Genomic DNA, 19,692 nt, shown 5'->3' on the forward strand with positions numbered 1-19,692 from the left:
TCATGAGTGTTTTTAGTTGTTTCTGAAACATTATGTACCCACAGTGCAAAGCATCTGCTTTCAGATGATGAAGTAAATGTAGCGTGGTGCCAGGCTAAAACAACTGTACTTAATACATGGCTTTGGCACCTACACTTCAGCTGCCAAAGCACTAGTTCTAATGTGCCTTTGATAAACTGTTTTCCATACACAATTATCTGGAATGGTCCAAGGGGTATACAGTCCAGCTGTTTTACCCTTAATGCCTGTAAACTCTCCACAGCATTTGAAAGGGGCACAGCAATTAGATTTCACTGATGCAGACTGAATCAGAGTATAAACTCTGTCTGCACCTTACTGTCTGTGATGTGTTTCTGTGATACAAACCTGACAGTGCTTCCACTGGTAGTATGTCCTTCTGACAGTTTTGATACACTGAATGTAGGAAGGACAGTGCTTCAAGACCACCAGAAGGCTGAGGCAGTTGTTACTTTTGTGTCCTGATGGCAGATCAAAATACTGCAAAACTAAACTTGACGGTCAGGAGACCAAAAAGAAATTCCAAACCCTGATGCTGTACTGATTAGCTACATGGCTTGCAAAGCATCAGCAATAATCTCTAAAAAGACAGCTAGCAAAACTCAGCTGGCCTCGTGGTCCTTCGTTCTGGCTCGTTTGGTTTCTATGCTTAGGCAGAGCTCTTGTGGACAAAGCAGTCTTCTTCCAGATCTGGGGATGAGGAGCAATGCGGTATAGGGACTGATAGGAATCTTACATGGTGTTACATCAATTAAAAGCTACATCACCAAGACCTCCAGTTTTAAATCACTTTCCAACCTTTTGGCACTCTCTAAGTGCTGCTGGTTCTTGCTGACACAATGCTGATTATAAACATGCATGTCCATGAGGCATCTCCTCCTGCCAAAGCTCTTGAGTATGATATGCAATTCTGCTTAGAGGGCTGACAGTGGCATTCTTCCTAAGGCTTCAGCACAGTTAGGGTACTGTATGCACTTATCAGGGATACTGCAAAACCAAGCCTCTTCCTACAGCAGGTGGTATTAGCAGATGCTGCCAGTGCAGGTAATAAGGCACTGCTTCTTTAGGCTCTGAAATGCTGATAATAGCTGGGGAAAGAGTTCAGCTGTTGCTTTGTGCCTTTGCTTCTTCCCTCCCAGTAATGGATATAAAGGCTGGCTTGCCCTCTTAGATGGTATGGGCTGCTCTCAAGGACAGAGGGCCAGCATCAAGTAATGAGATACCATGGTACTGCAGGGGTTCTGTGAACACCTGATGTTCACTCCCTCCAGGGCTGGACACAATTGGGAGCTAGCGTCCATAAAAACCTCTGGTCCGCAATAAAGTGCGTGAAGCACGAGGGAGGTTGTTTAAACAGGGAAGAAAGGAGAAACACATGAAATCATTATTTTGCTATTAAATATTTTTTTTATTCTTTTTGATTTTTATAAACCCACAAACTTATCAGGGAAAACTGCAAGGACTTCTGCACCACTTGCACATATGCAGCAGGTTCTTGTCCAGTTGACAGGAAAAACCATGTTCAAAAGCATTTCAGGAACCATTTTCTTAACAGGATTAAACACCTTTACTGTTTAGAGTAAAACTTTTCAACTGTGTTTTAGTCTTTCATGTTTTCTCTAAGCCTGCACCCTCCCTTCAGCTGCTAGGGAAAAACATACCTGGAGTCCATCAAAAATATCCTAGCTTCAGGAGGTCTGGAAAGCAAAAGCCTGGTCCCACTTTTAGTCAGGCATTCCTTGTGATGCTAGAGGTTGGAAAGATGAAATGATAGGGCTCCTTTGTGTTCCTCAATACTGTTACTCCTAACCTGAGCTACTATCACCACAGAGCAAAGCTGATTTCTTCTTGACCTGCTCATGGAGCTACTGCTCTGGTATAGAAGTTACTGGGAATTGCCAAGTAAACCAAGACACATAGGAAAAGGAACTAAGAACCCCATGTGACATAAAGCCTACTCCAACTTTGCAAATGGTTAAGAGCCAGTATTTGCTGACTCTGAGAAAAAACTATGGTATAGAAGCTGTGCAATTATTCCTGGAGACATCAAGGAGGAGATCTGGAGGTGTTTCTAAAGTCTGCTGTGAAGATGTGAGTTCTCAGTAAGATTCCTTGTGCAAGAGAGGATCAAGTAAAGGAAACTTGTGCAGATTATACCCCAGAATTATCCAGTAGAATGGTTCACTACACTAACAGCTATTCAGTCCAAAATTATTGTACAGCAGAGCGCAGTGGTTGCAGAAGGTTGTTTCATTTTGGTTGGAGAAGTTTGAGTGTGGAAATATTTTATTCCCCTGTACTAGTACATTACTGGGCTTCTGAGAATATCATCAGTGGTGGCTGAGTCAGATGTCAAAACAGGCCATTAAATGCAGGATAGAGGATGGTCTTGTGACTGTTCCTCCACAGGTATCTTCCTTCTAGGATAGCTGATATGTTAGATAGGTCTGTTTTTCAGATTCTCCTTGTATAAAATAGTTGTCGTTACTACAGTATCTTGAAAGTGTGCTAAAAAGCAGCTGGATAAAGACAGAGCTAATCTCAAAGAAGGACTAGTTAAAGAAACATAAACCATGGTTTACCTAGGCAAGCCTTCACTGGTATTTGACATACTTTGTTCCCAGGCTTCTGAATATCTTGAAGGTAAGGATGAGGCTCAGATTTGACTTTCCATCCTGCGAGCTGATGGTGAATACAGGACAAGAACAGTGTACCTGCAGCCACCAGAACTGCTGAGAAGATGCACTATGTCAGTCTGCAGTGGAAGAGTTTTATTGACAAGTAAAGTCTTTATGCTCTGATGTGCCACATAGCTGAATTTCAGCTAACTGGCTACCAAAGAATAAACAGTCTCTCTCTGTTAATTTGGCAGACAAAGTAGTAGACTAAGTCCCTTGAGAAAACCCCAAACAATAAAATTCAAATAATTTACTGTTGGCCATAGCCAGAAGGCAAAGATGCTCATTGCTACACTTGTCAGTTTGGACTACTCTACAAGCTGTAAGCTTACTAGACCACGATCTTTTTCCTTCATGCGCAAAGCTTCTAAAATGGGTCTCTGCCCTCTAAAGATGATGTAATAAACTGCCTCCACCAAGGTCCTTCATGAACCACAATTTCTAGATGCAGCCTTTGTGATTGTAGAGGCAGCTTCCCTTGTTTCCACCCACTGAAATTACTACCTGCTATTGGTGATTTCATCATATTTCCTTTGTGGGTGGAAACCTGGAAACTGAAAAGCTGGTCGACAACATTGTAGACTTCTCATTTCACATAGGTGGGAAATGAGATATGGATCCCCAAATGTTAGCTCTAATTTGACACACCATACATCAAGATATGTTCATAAATAATTCAGCTGCACTTAAAACAACATACGAGCTTACTCACAGAGATGATTAAAAACAACAGAATTGCACATTAATTTCCATGAAGTCAGATGAAATTTCAGAAAAATACAAAAAGATAATACCTCAATTAGGAAATGCTGAAGTAGTCACTAACTATTCAGAACACTACTCTGATTCAGTAGCTGCTCTCATCAAAGAAAAATTTTAGGCAAAGTATTCCCTCCACCCATTAGGAATTTGAACAGTCCATTTCTGTAATTCTTCCAGGTATCTAGTATATTCTACGTGTAGTATAATCCAGTACCAGACTAGCAGCTCCAAGAAGAGCAGGATCTGCTAGATTTGAGACTACCACATCCACAGTTTTAACAGAGGACAGAGCCTGTCGATTTATCACATCTTTGACAGCATTAACATAGTGGCTAGCTAGAACTCCAGAAAGGATCACAAGAGAGGGGTTCATGGTGTGCAGAATATTCACAACTCCAAGGCCTAATGCTGTTCCAGCTGAAAAGATAAAATAAAAAGAAGTTAAATAGAATACTCAAAGCAGTCCAAGCATCAGTTGTTGAAAATAGGTCAGTTAGCAGCAAATGACACTGCCAGGAAAGTGTTCTATTCCATATGGCAGACAGTCTTGAGTTTATGGTATCAGACAATATGATTTTGCCATTAATTTTTCCTTCAAAAGTAAAAGGAAAAAAAAGGCAATTTTATTGCACAATAATGTGTTATCTAATGATATGGATATGAAAGACAAAGCAAAGCATTACCACTCTTGTAAGCTAAAAGAAAAAAGGAAAGCATTATTCTACCATCTTAGTGCTATCAGCACAGTGCATGAAGAAGAGGACTGTGTTTAAAGCTAGTAAAGCAGTACAATATCCTATGTAAAGTAATATGTAAATTGCCTTTGCTTACTCAGACTAGCCATTCACTTGCCTACAATGAAATGTCCCCAGATTTTCCAAAATGACAATGTTGAGACGTCACCTTTTTAAACTGATCTTTGCAGAAACTTTTCATCTTCTCATTTACTGGAACAGAGACTTGTAATACTCACTTCTGCTCACATTTCCTCCAACATTTATATTTAACATTTCATTACCATTAGTAATTTTATATAGAGAGGTCTCAACGTGTAGAGTTCTGTACAGTGTACAGTTCTTTCTGTATTCTCAAAAATCTAATCATGGGAGGGTTCCACACTTTGGGCTATGTCCTCACCTGTTCTCAGAATGCTGTCTGCCTTTGTGTTCCCAAGTTTAGCTGCTTGAATGAGATGTGCAGCGCTAACAACGTCCTCCTTCTTCATTGACATTCCTTCCACTAAAAGCAGATCCTCTGAAGAGGAAAAGAGAAAGCCAAGAGAAAAACATTGTAATATGGTAAGTCAAGAAATGGAGGGTGACAAACAGGCAGTTAAGATCTTTACGTCTCTCTTACTTGCACACTGAAGCCTAAATCCTGAGCTATCTACCCAACCCTGAGTTTAGTGAAAGTGGTCATATCCATATTATTCAGGAAAGTACCTGTAGAAGCAGGGCATCAAACTCAGACAGTTATTGTATGGGAATTCACTAGTCTTGTCAGCCCCAAAGTTAATAAAATAAAATATAAATGTTCTCAAACTTATCTAAGACTGAGAAGGTATTGCTGAAAGACAATCATTGTGAAACCAAACATCACAGAATGCCTGTCAGATTACCTCACACCATGCTTAAAAAGGAGAGACTAAACTCTACTACATACTTCTGGTAATTCTGAGACCAGTAGTTCCAAACGTGGCTTGCCTGGGGTATTGCCATCACTTGTATTACACAGGTTCTGGCAGCTCCTGGGTTGGCCGTACACAGGAATCCTATCTGGTTGCCTGTAAACCTATTCTTGTCTCCTCCTAGAAAAAGATGGCAAGTCTATTTTTCTTAATATTACCTTTGCAAATTTCTTTCTCTACTGCAATTTAGTAATCGTGTTTTCAAAAATAAAGCACATAGATACCATCATGCAGTTTCTTAGCTTCTCTCTGTAATGCTATTCCAGAGGCATATGCTTCTATACATCCTTGGCTACCACACAGGCACTCTGGTCCATCTAAAGATACAACAATATGCCCAAGCTCAGCAGCACAGAAAGAACTGCCATGGATCAGTTCGTGTTGATGAACAATTCCACCTCCAATTCCTGCAAAGATATGGAAACTTATATGATTAAAAAAAAAAAAAAAAGGTAAAATACATTTTTTAAAGGCCCCAATTCTGCAGGACATTGACATCTGCTTATTCTAATACAGACAAGACAAAACATTTGCATCAATCATCTTCCATACTGGAAACCAAAAATTACTGGTTATTGAAGAACTCTCCTCTGTTCACACACCTAATAAGCAAGCTTATAGTTCCCTCCTATTCATATATGTATCAAAATGGTATATGATGCTTCTCCTTTCTTAAAAAGCCTATAGATGGTACTGAACTACTATGGCAGATCTTTTAAGCTTGTAAGTCATGCTTTTTATGCACAAAACTAACCTTCGAAGTGGCTTTAAAATTTTGCATTTCAGATGAGATGTTTTAATGTTGTATTTAGACAGCTAAACCTGTGTACTAAAGAGCCAGGACACTTAAATCTGCAATCCTCTGTTGCCCCTTCCCAAACCCTGGGTAGAGATTCATCAGCTAGTTGCTACTGCCACCATTCTAAAGGGCTATCTACTTAACAAAGAAGAAAAGTTACCCCACATTTGCATTTGAGATATAATAAGCATCATCTCTCATATTCAATTGCTTATCTCTCATATTCAATTGCTTATCTTCTTGATACATATTCTGATCTGACTTGTATTTCTGCAGCTGGAAGAGAATTAAGCTATAAAGCTGGAAAAAGGAAAATTATTCCAGCTAAAGTTGCTTAGATTTTCCTTATTTTGAAAGGATAATTTGCCTGCATAGCTGTATCAGTAGAACTTCTTTTCCAAGAAGCTTATAGTATGCAAAAGATTTAATTTGCTTAAATAATTAAGAAGTACCCTAAAAGAAACAAATAGATGTAGCGGCAAAAGGATTTTTGGTTTAATATATGAGGGTTTTGCAGGCACAGTGGTGGTGTTTGTTTCTAAGATCAGCTAAGCGTCTGAATGATGGTGCTGGTATTTTGACTTTGGGTTTCATTGAACTATAACATACCTACCTGTACCAGTAATGAGTGTTACAAAATTTTCTATTCCTTTTCCGTGACCAAATTTCCTCTCTGCTAGAGCAGCACAGTTTCCATCATTGTCCACCCAGACTGGCAGGTGCAGAGCATCAGATATTGGAGTTCTGAGATCCACAGAGCTCCACTCCTGAATGAGTTTTGTAGAGTGAATCACAATTCCTTCTCGGGGGTTTACTCGTCCCCCTGTGGAAATACCTAAGTCCCAGAAATACAGGAGAGAAAAATCAAAACTAAGTCTTTGTAATACTTCAATTAACAAATCTGTTTTTCTCTTTGCAATGACACATATTTTAATTTCTAATACTAGGCTTTGAAGCAGAGTGTGAAAGTAATTATTTCTAAGTATTACTGGCGGTGCAGTTTCTGACAAGTAAAGAAAATTCACAGAACTCCATTGCTCTAATCACAATGCACCCAATATCTTAGAACTAACTAGATGGGTAATGGTTAGTGTTAGTCAGAGAGTTAATGTTCCTACTTCAGGCAAGATTGCAGCAAATCACTTAATACTTGTGTTTCTTTTTAGTCATATATGAAAGACATACAATAGCAAACTGTACAAAATAAATTGTTCAAACCCTGGAACAATAGAAGCGTTCTGAAATTTGTTGTAACTCTCAACATTTAGAATGACTAAAAATAATCACTGGACTTTGAGTTGTAAGTTCTACTTAAAAATACACTTTTTTCCAGAAAAATCAAAACTGTCCAGAGATTTGTCTACTTAACAGAATAGTGGCTAATAATAGGCACTATTAGCCAAACTAGTTTTCTCTAGCTGGAGAGGCTTCCAAAGTTCATGGACTCTGTCAGGACTTCCAAAAAGCAGGCCACTCTATTATGGAAGTATTTAGCTCTAGACAACAAAGTTTGAACATTTTATCTATTCTTGTATAGAGATTATATAATTGTGTCACTTATCTTAAGATGTTCAGAGAAAAGAGTCCCAGGGTTAACATTATAATAGAAAGCAGCACAAAAGCTACAAGACAAGCAGTTGAATTGAACATTAAAGCTGTAAGACTGCCCCCCCGCCCCCAATCTCACTTTGTAAAGAACAAATCATCTGAGAACCTGTCAGCAAGTACCTAATAGAAATGACATTCCCAATGTCAATCTGTGAAGGTCTCACTAAGATTTTAAGAACCAAATGTTTATTACAACAAAACCTCATTTAATACTTGGCTGCTAACTCAGCAATAGCTTAGTAAAATGTGTCTACTTTTTCTACATGCTGTAATTCTATAATTGATGTAAACAACTACGGGAATTAGCAGAAGCTATCTCTTCATCCTCTCTACTATCAGCTCCAGAAAGATAACTTAAATACTGCCTAGTAGCAGTAAATTGATAGCTCTCACAACTACCGCTATGCAACATTTGTGTATAGATCTGAGTCTCCTTTGGTTTAAAATTTTTATTTTGTAAAAGTAAAAAAAAAAATTCAGTAACAGCTGCTAGTGTTCTTTGAGCCTGATAGTCTTTACTTTTCCCTCACTTTCATAAAGCTGTTTAATATAAATGTTTTGTTTTGAGTGAAAACACGTAACAAAAATAACAAAATTGAAACTAACTGCAGAGCAGTTGCAATCTAGACTGATCATCAAGACAAAAAGATATTGAAAATGATGATTTTTTCAAGAGTCCTACTTTGCAAACCTGTTTGGTATTAGTGGGAGTTCTTCAATCGAAGTTACGCTCATGTAGCTAGTATTTTGAGTGCTGACAGGAGTTTGTAGGACTAAAGAGGAAAACACTTCTTTTCATTGCTTTTTGATAGTAGCTCTTTCTCCTTATTCATTTCCAACAGTTATTACTTTCTTACCTATGATAGCTGGAAGAAAAGCTGATAGCTGATAAAAAGTCCAGGATTAAGTCTAGCCCTTCTGCTCAGTCTTGCAAAAGTTTCTACAAAGTTGTAGGAACTCTCCATCTTATGGTTATTAGCCTTAACGAAATGACTAGAATCTAATACATTAATTATTCCCATAGAAATTATATGTCATTCTCTAAAGAGAACTTTCAATTTCAGCTAGTATTCCGATTAAAACTGTGAGTCTGAGTGAGGCAAAGAGCAGCTAACAAAAATAGCTGGGTAAGAAATTTCTGACTCTGTAGCACAACTCTTCCCCTCATTACTCAGTAATTGAACAGTAAGCCATCAGTCACAGAAGGAAGGGGGCTGAAGAACAATTAAGAATGTAATTCTATGTAAAAGGACAAAAAAAAAAAAGGAAAGATTTTTCCCCATATATAAACCTCCGTAAACCAGTTTATGGTTTCATTGTCCTAATAAGCTGTTCTTAGATACTTGCAATAGTGACTACTGCAGAGTTCACCATCTTTTCTACAGGAACTATGAGGCTTTCAAGATTTAGCATTTGGACACAATAAAATAATCTGGGTGGTTAAGTCATGTGTATTACCCAACAGATAGTCTGAAAGATTTGACTTGAAGGTCTGGCATATTTCTTCTTATGGCTTTGTGTACTTAAGGTAGTTTTGGAAAATACTTTTAAAAGAAGTTAAAATTAACTTTTTTTTCTATTGTGTGATTCAAGTAAGTTTTGATCTGGAGCAATCTACTTTTCTGGGGAGTATTTCTCAGCTAAAATGAGGATTTTATGTCCTCAAAAATTCAGGACACGTTAATCAACACCTTCATAAATAACTGCAATATCTAAGACCAAAATTTCCAGTTGTCATCAAACTGAAGAAGTCCCGTCTGGTATAAACTCTACTACAGTGTAAGTAAACCGGCCACCAACAGAAAGGCTGCTTTTGTCTCTGTTAGCTGCAAATTTAATCTAACATTTCAGCCTTTTAGTCTGCCCTACTGTAACTGAGGATTCTGCTGCACAGTTGTTCCTGGCCATAAAGAAAGGCTTACAGGCAGTAGAAGAAACTTGACTCAGCTGCAGTTGTTTCAAGAGCTGTCTCAATATACACTAAGCATCTGACTCACAATTTGGAGATGGCAGGGAACTTCAAAATCCACCAAAATCTGTATAGCACACATTTTAGATACAGTTTAGATATAATTTAGCAGATTGCTTTTGTGGCTGTTACAGACTGCAGCAACTTCAGTCTTTATAGTCAGCTTCTCATTTTGACAGACATTTTAAAAAGTTTTTGTGTTAAAAATGTAATTTAAGAGCTTAAAATACATGATTCATTTTAGAAAAGTGTTTTAAATTAATCAGTAGTGATTTCATTTCATGTGGAAAAACTTAGATGAAAAGACAGTTAGTATTTGTTAACTTACCTACTCCCAAAATTCTGCAGTTCACATTTACTGCCTCCGATGCAGCCTCTACACACATCTTTAGAATTAATTCTAGTCTGTCTTCATAAGTTTTAGGGTTGAGCTGGGTATACTTCTTGACTATTTCACCCTAGAAATTAGAAACAACAAAACATGCCCCACAGAACTGTATTTCATGATGAGATTTCTCTTCAATTTAAACAACAGGTCAACTTGGAAAAGGAGAGTCATAACTTCTCTTTTTAAAAAAACCCAACAAAAAGATGCGTGCCTTAGATCTTGGTCCTATAGCCTGTTTTGTGCAAGATTCCTGACAACTCTGGGGGACTAATTTGCAAGATTAGGCATCCCATTCTGCTTCTGTAATCAACCTCCCTTGTCGGAAATAAAATACATAGTTTAAGGAACACATGGATTGTGTAAGGAAATACCACAGGAGCTGCTGGATCTGTTGTTAAGAGTAAACTGTGATACAACAATGCACCTAAGCTCAATACTACAGTGTTAAAAAAAAAGTAAGAAAGTAGCAATTGCTGAAAAAGACAGAAAACCCACAGTGCTTGAAGAATAAAATGTTTCCAAGTTGATTAGATGAAAGTTTCACAGGCTGTTACATACACTGCTATTTTACCAGCAGGAGGACAGAAATGCCGGAAATTTCAATGCAAAATTTCCTTTCAGAAATAGCTTTTCTTTTAAGCAATTATACTTCTGAGTCACTTGAAATATTTCTGAAGTACCATCTACTGTGATGTATGCTGTACAGGGGAGGGAGGGACCAAGCAGAAGGGATTCCTTTCAACCCTAGGAGTCATGCAGCGGTAATGAAAGCATTCATTGTGCATGCCTGAATTTGTGGCTACTACAAAACTGATTTTAATGTTATGTTAATAGTGCAGGATTAGGCCAGGAAACTGCAGAAGATATGCTGCTTAACAGTGTTATTCTCCCTATTATATCCCCAGTATTCTACAATATATCTAAGCGAACAGCAGTGTATTAACACAACTAAGCCAAGAGGAGTAACAAAGACAGTCTACATGCAACTAGCCGAGTCACTGCCAAAGTGACTTAGAAAATTCCAAGATATCAATGGTTTGAGTATTAGATCCTACCACCTCAGCATCACATCAGCAATAGGTTTTGGGGATTTTTATGATGTTTAGTTTCCTCTTCACTTTTGGTTTGGAGGGGGAAGGGAATCAGAGGATGCTATTTTGGAAGACAAGGCTGCAGCAAACATTATGAGCAGACACAACAGCTCTTAAAAGGAGCTTTTGAAAACTCAGTTATTTTCTTCATGAAAAGAAAACTACACCTTCAACTCTGCCATTTCCTGTTAAATGCTTACATCTGTTGTGTAAATTTTATCATGAAAGTCTGATCCTTTTCTCTCTTACTTGCATTTCAACTTTTATAAATGCCACCCCAAGCTACAATCTGCAAAATGGACAAGATTTTTTTAAACTCTGTTTTTCCCCTGGCTGTGTTTGCAGAAAATGTGGTGTCAATTTTACTTCTAAAAAAAAAAAAACCCACCAAAAAAACCCCCAACTTTAAAAAGTTTTCTTTAAAACCTTAAAGATGTGCCAGATATCTCCTTTTAAATGAATGCAAAAATTCTGTAATATATCAGGTCAATTTACATAGCGTTCTATCTTTCTGCAGACAACTTACTTTTGTTTCTGGGTAACTATGTCTAACTGATCTAGTTGTCTGGAAGTATGCAGCGTAACAATAGGAGTAATTGTCCAATACTGTTGAGAATAAAAGCAAAAGACTTCTCAATATGAGTTTTATTCACATCTTTAAAGTGCTACTGAGTTAAGGATTTTCATGGGGTTTTTTTCCCCAAACAGTAAGATGGGTATCTAAATGAGTTAAAATTCTTCAGTCCTAACCATGCTTTCATTTATCAACCTGGATAAGAATTATTTCCAATATTTTTACACCATCGCCAAGTAATTTTTGTCCCATAAACTTGAAGCGCACAAGTTGAAATAGAAATTTTGTGGGTTTTTTCATTGATCTGGATAATTACCTGATGGACATGGGTGTATTTACTTGTTTCACTACACGATACCTTTGCAAGTGATCTGGCACCACATTGATACTGATGCCATTTTGGTGGCCTCACTTGCAGTTTTTTAAGACTTCAGGTTTTGTTACGTTTGCCAAGTATGAACTTTCATCTTCGTAAGTTAGCTGTCAAACATTTGTAATATGTTGTCTATGACTGGCAGAGCTGTGCAAGCAATGCATACTTATTAGTGCTATGACGCAGGCAAAGCAAAGCTTTCTACTGTGCCTCAACCAGACAAATGGGTTGAGGAACTTCTACGCATGTGACCATTAAGTCGCGCAGTATCCCTAAACCTGAACACCTCTCCATACAGCCTTCACAAGGCTGTAACTTCAAGCCTATTTCAAATGGGTTACTTTTACAGAAGAGAGGCACATCAGACTCAAAACTCACTCAATCTTTAAAGTCTCTATGAATTCTAGTGTATATATCAAATTCTACTTACTTCGATGATGGTATTAAACCATCAAGCACCTCTTTTCATACATCAAAGGATACAGTCAACACAATTAAAAACCAAAACCAACCAAAAACCCTGACAGGAGTTTTAGAAGATCAAATCCACCACCCTTTACCAATGCAAGATCACCAAACTGTAATTCAGCTGGTTTTGAGACCTCTTTAAACTGGTTCCTACTATTTTGGCAATGAAGACACCAGGCCCTTCCAGACTATCTATTCCAGCCTTCTCTTGCATTGACAGCTAAGCTGGATAATAAGAAAAACTTCAGAGTAATTTTACCTTCTACTACTCTAATACTTTACTACTTGTTCATGCACAAGTGAATCTGATTTTCCTCTTCATTGAAGAGGCTTCTACATTAAGGCTTTTTTTTTCCCCTCAGTCAGTTTCCTCTATTCTAGACTAAACAATTCTGGTTTCTTCAACTTTTTCCTGTTTTTCTTGTCTGTAATAATTACTGTTTTTCTCCTGATTCTCTCTCCAATTGGTCTACTTCTCTGTGGTGTGATGCATTACAGTGAACACTGTTCCAGCTGAGGCTCGGCACTGTCTTACTGATAATGCTTCTATGCAGGAAGATTCTGAGAATTTTTGCTTACTGGCTGTTCTTCTCTTGGTAGAAGAGATGCAAAATTCTGTACCTTGAACTCAGCCACCACTCTCCCTCAGTGAATTGCTTTGCTAGATGCTGATTGTTGCTCGAAATGGTTCTGTGTGTCCATTACATGGCTGTGTAAGGCAGTGGGGAAGTAAAAAGACTGCTCTTGGAGCCTTTCCCTTTTTTGCTTGACATATAAAAAGTTGCAGGGTGAACCAAGTCACCTTTTACAGGGAGCCAACACATCTGAAAGTTGTCCTATTCTCTGAAGTCTGTATGACTTCCACAGAGAGGGAGCAGCTAGGGCCATGCACCAGCAAATGGGCTTTGCTAGTTTAATAGCAGCCTTAGAAGAGCAAACCAGCAGGCGAATTTTATCAAGGCTGTATGAAAGGTGCAACAAGTGAGGGAAAATCTACTTTACCTCTCAACAGCAAAAGCCAGTAGGACTGCTTTGTTTTCGGGCTGTTTAGCATAAGCCTGTATCTTGACTGTAGGAACAAAACCACAAAGCCCAATGGAGTTTGCAGAATCTCTGTAAGCACAACAGAATATTTACCTTCATACTGACAATTGCTACTCGGAGATTAGTTCCACCTAGATCCACAGCCAGAGCACTCTGTGTCTCTAGAATATGGTCAATATCTTGAGAGATATTATCTTTGACAGGAGGAAAACAGAACTTCTTTTGCAATGGCTCTTTGAGGTCAATAGATTTGAGGAACTTCAAAATCCTTGGAACAGCATTACCATCTCCATATATTTTTGAGCTATAATATGAAAAAAAAGGAAATTACACTATAAAGTTCTTTATATGATAGAAGGCTGTAACACTGTGTCATTACAAAATTATGTTGTGGCTACTATGACAATACTGTAGTTGACACTACTCAAGTCTGTCATGGGATATGGTAGATAGTGTCAGTAGTTTGACGATCACACAACAGATTGTGCAAGCTGGGCATTAGCTCCATTTTAGAATACGAAACATGGAATGTAGAAAACTGGAAAGCTAATGATGACAAAAAGAAAAATATAAAAATTAAGAGTTTAATGAAATGACCCACATACTAAAGCTCTAAAATTACGGAAAGTTTATATGTGTGCTACATGTCCAGACAAGATGTACTTCTCACACAGATGACAACTATGTAATAATAAACAGTACATTCATGGCAGTTTGCAACGTATAAGTCTGGTTTAAAAATATCATCATACGTGCTGTCAGACATTTGGTATTACAGAATTCAGTTTTATTACTCTATTGAGGTTCTTAAGAAATAAACTTTTGATTCTTGTCCTTAGTTAGACAAATATGATCTCTTGAAGTTTCTAAGAACTTATACGTTAAAGAACTGAAGGTCAATACTGTATGGCTGAAGAATAAAGAAAAGCATCGTGCTGTGATCCTGCAGCTCCCCAGGAAACTTGCACTCAGGACTCTCTATATATGATGCCTGAGGTCAATCCAGCTATAAAGTAGCGTGTCCTTCAGGCACAAGCCAGAGGCAGGCACACAGGATGTTCTCCCTCATGTTGCTTGTATGGAACAGTCATGCTAGTCTAAGCTAACATACAAATTTTGTCGGATGTTAAATTACTATTTGTATCAAAACATTACTAGTAACATTTTGCTCTACAAATACTAATCTGCATACCAAACGTTGCACTATGATTCTGAATGAGACATGTGAAATGAAAAATAATTTTTAACCTCAGACTAGTGCATTAAAAGCACTCCAATCAAATATGATAAACCACCTCAGGACTAAATGCCTTTTACTCTACTGCTTTAGTATCCTCTCCAATGAAGCCAGATGAATGTACTTACCATGGATACTGTTTACCAAACTGCAGCTGAAGAGCATGCAGAATCTTATCCTGTGTATCGGCATCACGAACATGAAGAACATTTTCACCTAGATGACAAAAGTTAACATAATAGGACATGTCAGCTCCTCAAATTACATTAGAGGATAAGAACTGCTTAAAAAATAAATAATTATTTTTGTTTCCTTTGAGCATGAAAGACTCCAGCCAGATCAACATTGCTTTTCATCAGTTATGTGCCTCCCCCTGCTCCCAGTAAAGCAATGGTGACTCCTATGACACACTGTCATGCATTACAAAACACTAGGGAGCAGAATATTAGCCTTCAACGGAATTCCATTATTAAATGTAAAATGCACAAATGAAAATGGGCTAAATGGCTATTTGTGTCATATCTGCATATCTGTGAAATACCACAATGCAGTTACTTCCTGAAGTGGTGAAGAGTTCATCTTTTCTGAAGTGAAATTTCAATGCATGTCAAACATCAAATGAGCTATAAAGGAAAACAATTAGTTGCCTATTCTGCTAAATGCAATCCACTACAAATGGAGATATATTTTAACTTGTCTATAGATAAAAGCCTGATTATCTTACATGAAACACACAAGCAGTACTAACATCATACAGGAATAGCCAGCGAAGCTATAAAATGGGTCAAAAATTATGTTGCACTGATAGTGCCAGATGGCCTTTGTCAAGCATTCATTTGACTTTATCCTGTGGAACAAAAAAACCTCAGAACCATGAGGAAATGAAAATAGTTAAGAAAACATGTACCTGTTTCTCTTCCTGTCTGACGTGTCCCCAAGTTGATGACAGGTGTACCAAATGCTCCCACCTCTCTGACACCACAACTGCTGTTACCAATCATACAACCAGCATGAGCAACTAGCTGAATGAACTGGTCAAATGGGACATGCTTTACTGCCCGAAAATTGGGATGATGTTCAATGCCCTTCTTCCTCATCACCCGAACCATCTCTTTGCTTCCTAGAAAAAACAAGAGGTAAAATAAATGATTCGAGTTCTGTTGTTAAACTGAAAGTCCAAACATGCAAAGGAGTTAATAACTTTTCATTGAGTTGCCAGCTCTGAGCTGGTTTTGTTCTCTTTTTATCCTCACGCTTTAAGTTGCAGAGCTGGGCACATAAGCCCAAGTTTGATCCCAAAATCCACTGCAAAAATCTTTCTGTAGTTTTTAGTTAATTTGAGAGGCTCTAATATTGCTTTTGCATATCACATGGTTTCCCCTTCATCTTTGTCCACACACTGAGAAGTTGAAATGCAGCGGATGCACACCTGATGCTGAGACCATCCACCTATTTCCATCTGGCTGGAGGTTCTGGGATAAAAGTACTCCATAAGAACCAATGTATGCTTTAAAGACATTCTGTTATGTGTCCCTCTGTCATGAAGGTATTTTACTCACCTGCATCCACATTAGGAAATAGAACAAGTGTTCTCTTGTTGAAGGAGATGAGTGCATCTAGTGTCAGCTCAAACATCTTTATGGAATGTTTAATATCTGTGGTTACAGGATGTTGCAGAGCAACTATATAATCTCTGGTTTTCACATCTTCACCTGTCCAAATGGAGCCCAAGAAAAGTTTTTTTATTGGCACAGAATAGTAAGACGAAGGGAGGACATACTTTTGAAACTACCAATGTGAAAGCCTGAACAGTCAAAGTGCAGAATGGGATATCTAACACAAATTTCAATGCTATCATAAAACTCAAGGGAATACCAGGAAGATCTAGTTTGTTATCTGCTCTCTGAGAAAGTCCCAGAACTTTAGAGATCACTCCCAAAACCCCAGCAAACTGTTAACTGGCAGGCCTACATTTAAAGCTTTGCAAGACTATATCAGGGTCAAGAGCCTGTTCTCACACCAGTGTAAATCTGGAATAGCATGAAAGCCCTGAAGCTGCTGAGGTTTTCTGTCAGTTCTCCATCCTCAAGCAAAGACTTCATTCCCATTGCTTTAAAAAAAGTCAGTCATACCTGGTTTAGTACATTTGATAAAAAAGTTTATCTGCAAAATATTCACTTGCTGATCTAAGAAGATTCCAGCTTCTGACTATACAGGTTAATGTGCCATATAGGAGATTGTTTTGTGAAAGATAAGAAGCAAACACAATACCCCATTGTTTATAGGAATTATTTGTAAGTAAATGAACGTTAAACAACAAAAGCCTTTGTTGCATGTTGCCCTGTTGCAGTGTGTTCCTCAAAAGAATGTTCATAATATAAATTCCCTTTGATTTTTTTTCAGATAAGCCCTGAACAGCTCTGATTCATTTTAAATACGTCCTTTACACCAAAGTAACTGTTCATATAAGACTGTTCTGGTTTTGAATTGTTTAGCTCAGGGAAACTACCCATTCAAGGAGTTATTTTTTCAATTTGGCAAACAGACCAGATGTGTTTACTAGGGCAAATTTGTAGCTTTCTGGCTATACATGGTAGAACACAGATCAAAAGAAAAAGAAAGTGTAGAAATAAATAAATACTAGATACTATTACCAAATATACTAATTCTTTGAGAAGAAGCAGGTTGATGCTTGATAATCATCTCCAAGTAAGCAAACTTGCAACTTACTAGCAAGAAGTCTGTCCATTTCTTTCCCATACTTTTCTCAGAGCCACTGGTCAACAGATCCCACAGACCTTGTTACTGAGTTTGTCAAAGGTTGAAAGTCATAAGAAAAAGATTAAAAAGTGGACTGCTCACCTAGCCACATGCGTATAATACTCATGTAGTCCTTATTTTTGGCAGAGAGAAGCTTGTCATATGAGGGACAACCTGCTAAAAGGATGCGGTCATGGTCTTCACACATGGCTATCAAATGCTGCTCTGCACTCCTTGTGCAGCACACATGGTAATGGGCCAGTTTGGTTATAGCGTGTCTGATGGAGTCATCAATGGTCCCACTGACTTCCCCACCTTCAATGTGAAGAATGCGAATATTCATCAGGGCTGCAGATGTGGCCAGGGCCAAAGCATCAAATCTGTCCCCGTGAACTATCATTATGTCAGGTTTCAGGCGGTTCAGGACATCCGGCAACTTGACTAAGGCAAGGCCCACTGACTCCACCATAGCTGCCTCATCCTCCCCTCTCACAATGGTGTGCAATCTTGTATGGATATCAAAGTCATCTTGTTCAATCATACGATAGGTATTACTGAAGGGAAGAGGAAAAGGGTTAGAGTAAATACAACTTGGTTTCACAGCAACATAGCTCAACAAAATAACTGCACATTAGAGTATTTGTACTGGGGTTGAACAAAGGTCTGCTTATCACATCTCCTTCATTGAGGAAACTAGTTTTTAAGATTTTAATAGGATGTTCTCATCCATATGAAGATCTCCCCTCATATTCCAAGCATCAAGTTCTTCTAGACACCTTTATAAAGGAGGAGCCTTACTGAACGTGTCCTGGAAACCCTCATAAGTCAAACTCTTTGTTCATGTGTTTGCAGAGCCTTTCAGAGAATAGACATGGCATGATTTCTTTTCAGGAAAGGTATGTTGACATCTTGCAGGTAGCATCCATTTTTCAGATTCTGTATTTGAGTTGTAACAAGACTTATAGACTTAAGAAATCATTACACAAAGAGGCCTTAAGTTCAAAGGAAACAGGCTTTTGCACTGAAAAAAGTTTTTCCATACATACTACTAGCTTCATTTCATAGTGATAAAATTAAAATATTCCTTGAATAATGAGAATTGTTATTGTTTACAGTTACATATTTGAAATAGGAAAGATCATACATCTGTATGAGATTAACTACCTTCCACAGTCACTAGACCTGACCTAAGTAGTCTGCATACTCTGGCTGGAATAAGAGAGAAAAAAACCACAGAAATTTCCAATTTGTCTTCAACCCATCTGACACATTCACTGTCTTATTCAAAGGATCACACTTTAAAACTGATTTAAATCAGATTTAATTTTCATTAATTCCACTCTGCTATTCACATTCTGTGAATGAAAATCTCACAATCTGCAAGCTAAGCAAAGATACCAAAGATTCTAAAGTGCTCAAGAAGCAATCTCCATTCTGCGTAACTAAAGAAAACCCTATCTACTACTCATTCTGCTCACTGCTGTATCACAGAGGATATTTTCCTACAAGTAACTTGTCAAGTAATTTGTGGGTTTTTTTAAAGGCAAGTCCTTTTTATGTGACTGAGTGAAGCAGCTCAGATTTTTACAGCATACACTGCATTACATTTCCAACTCCATTCACAATTACCCTTCATAGACCTGCCTTTTTCCCTACTATGTGCATTTCTCTCAAAAAACTGAATTCTCTTTTCTTCTATATTCTTTCCCTTCTGAAAGATCAAAATCTAGGGAACAAACAAGACTGCATTTTTTGTGGTTTAGTGTCTTTTACTATCCTCGAGATGTTTCAGTAGTAAACATTTCACAGGATCACTATAATTTGAATTCTGCCACTGTTGATTACCCTACTCACATCACTGGAACACATAGTTTTGAGGACCTGCTAATTCTCTAGGATCTCCCAGATTAAGTAGTGCAGGGCTAGGTCCTGAAAAAACACCCAAGCAGTACCAGGGTTTAAGAATAGTTACCATAAAGCAACTAACAGCAACATCTGTCAGATCAAAATCTCTATTGCTTTGTGCATTAAAAATCATTTACATCAGAGAGACAGGTGTTAAACACTTTGGAACTGGAAAAGTAGTATTTCGTATTACTTTGCACCAGTCTTGTAGACAGCAAAGGGTTCAGGACTATATAAAAATCAGGGCCATGTTTCTCCTCTTCAGCAAATGAAACTCGATAACCTTATTTCTCCAATCAGGATGCAATTCAACATGCTAACCTGGCAAAAA

At 37.9% G+C, this 19,692-nt stretch overlaps 1 protein-coding gene across 10 annotated transcripts in view; it reads right to left on the reverse strand.

The window, feature by feature from the left end:
- Positions 1 to 1,405: 1,405 nt before the first annotated feature.
- The window catches only part of GNE (glucosamine (UDP-N-acetyl)-2-epimerase/N-acetylmannosamine kinase), a 33,408-nt gene continuing 15,121 nt past the window's right edge, over positions 1,406 to 19,692 (reverse strand). For all 10 annotated transcript variants that reach the window (XM_054811044.1, XM_054811036.1, XM_054811042.1 and 7 more), the window contains 10 exons: positions 17,559 to 18,010; positions 16,256 to 16,408; positions 15,604 to 15,816; positions 14,825 to 14,912; positions 13,553 to 13,763; positions 9,850 to 9,979; positions 6,558 to 6,779; positions 5,370 to 5,552; positions 4,596 to 4,712; positions 1,406 to 3,875 (listed from right to left, as the gene is read on the reverse strand). In XM_054811044.1, the coding sequence (XP_054667019.1) occupies positions 3,640 to 3,875; positions 4,596 to 4,712; positions 5,370 to 5,552; positions 6,558 to 6,779; positions 9,850 to 9,979; positions 13,553 to 13,763; positions 14,825 to 14,912; positions 15,604 to 15,816; positions 16,256 to 16,408; positions 17,559 to 17,997 (1,992 nt within the window). In that variant the 5' untranslated portion in view covers positions 17,998 to 18,010 and the 3' untranslated portion in view covers positions 1,406 to 3,639. The remainder of the gene's footprint in view (positions 3,876 to 4,595; positions 4,713 to 5,369; positions 5,553 to 6,557; positions 6,780 to 9,849; positions 9,980 to 13,552; positions 13,764 to 14,824; positions 14,913 to 15,603; positions 15,817 to 16,255; positions 16,409 to 17,558; positions 18,011 to 19,692) is intronic.

Source organism: Grus americana, chromosome Z, assembly GCF_028858705.1.
Source record: "Grus americana isolate bGruAme1 chromosome Z, bGruAme1.mat, whole genome shotgun sequence".
NCBI classification, from domain to species: Eukaryota; Metazoa; Chordata; class Aves; order Gruiformes; family Gruidae; genus Grus; species Grus americana.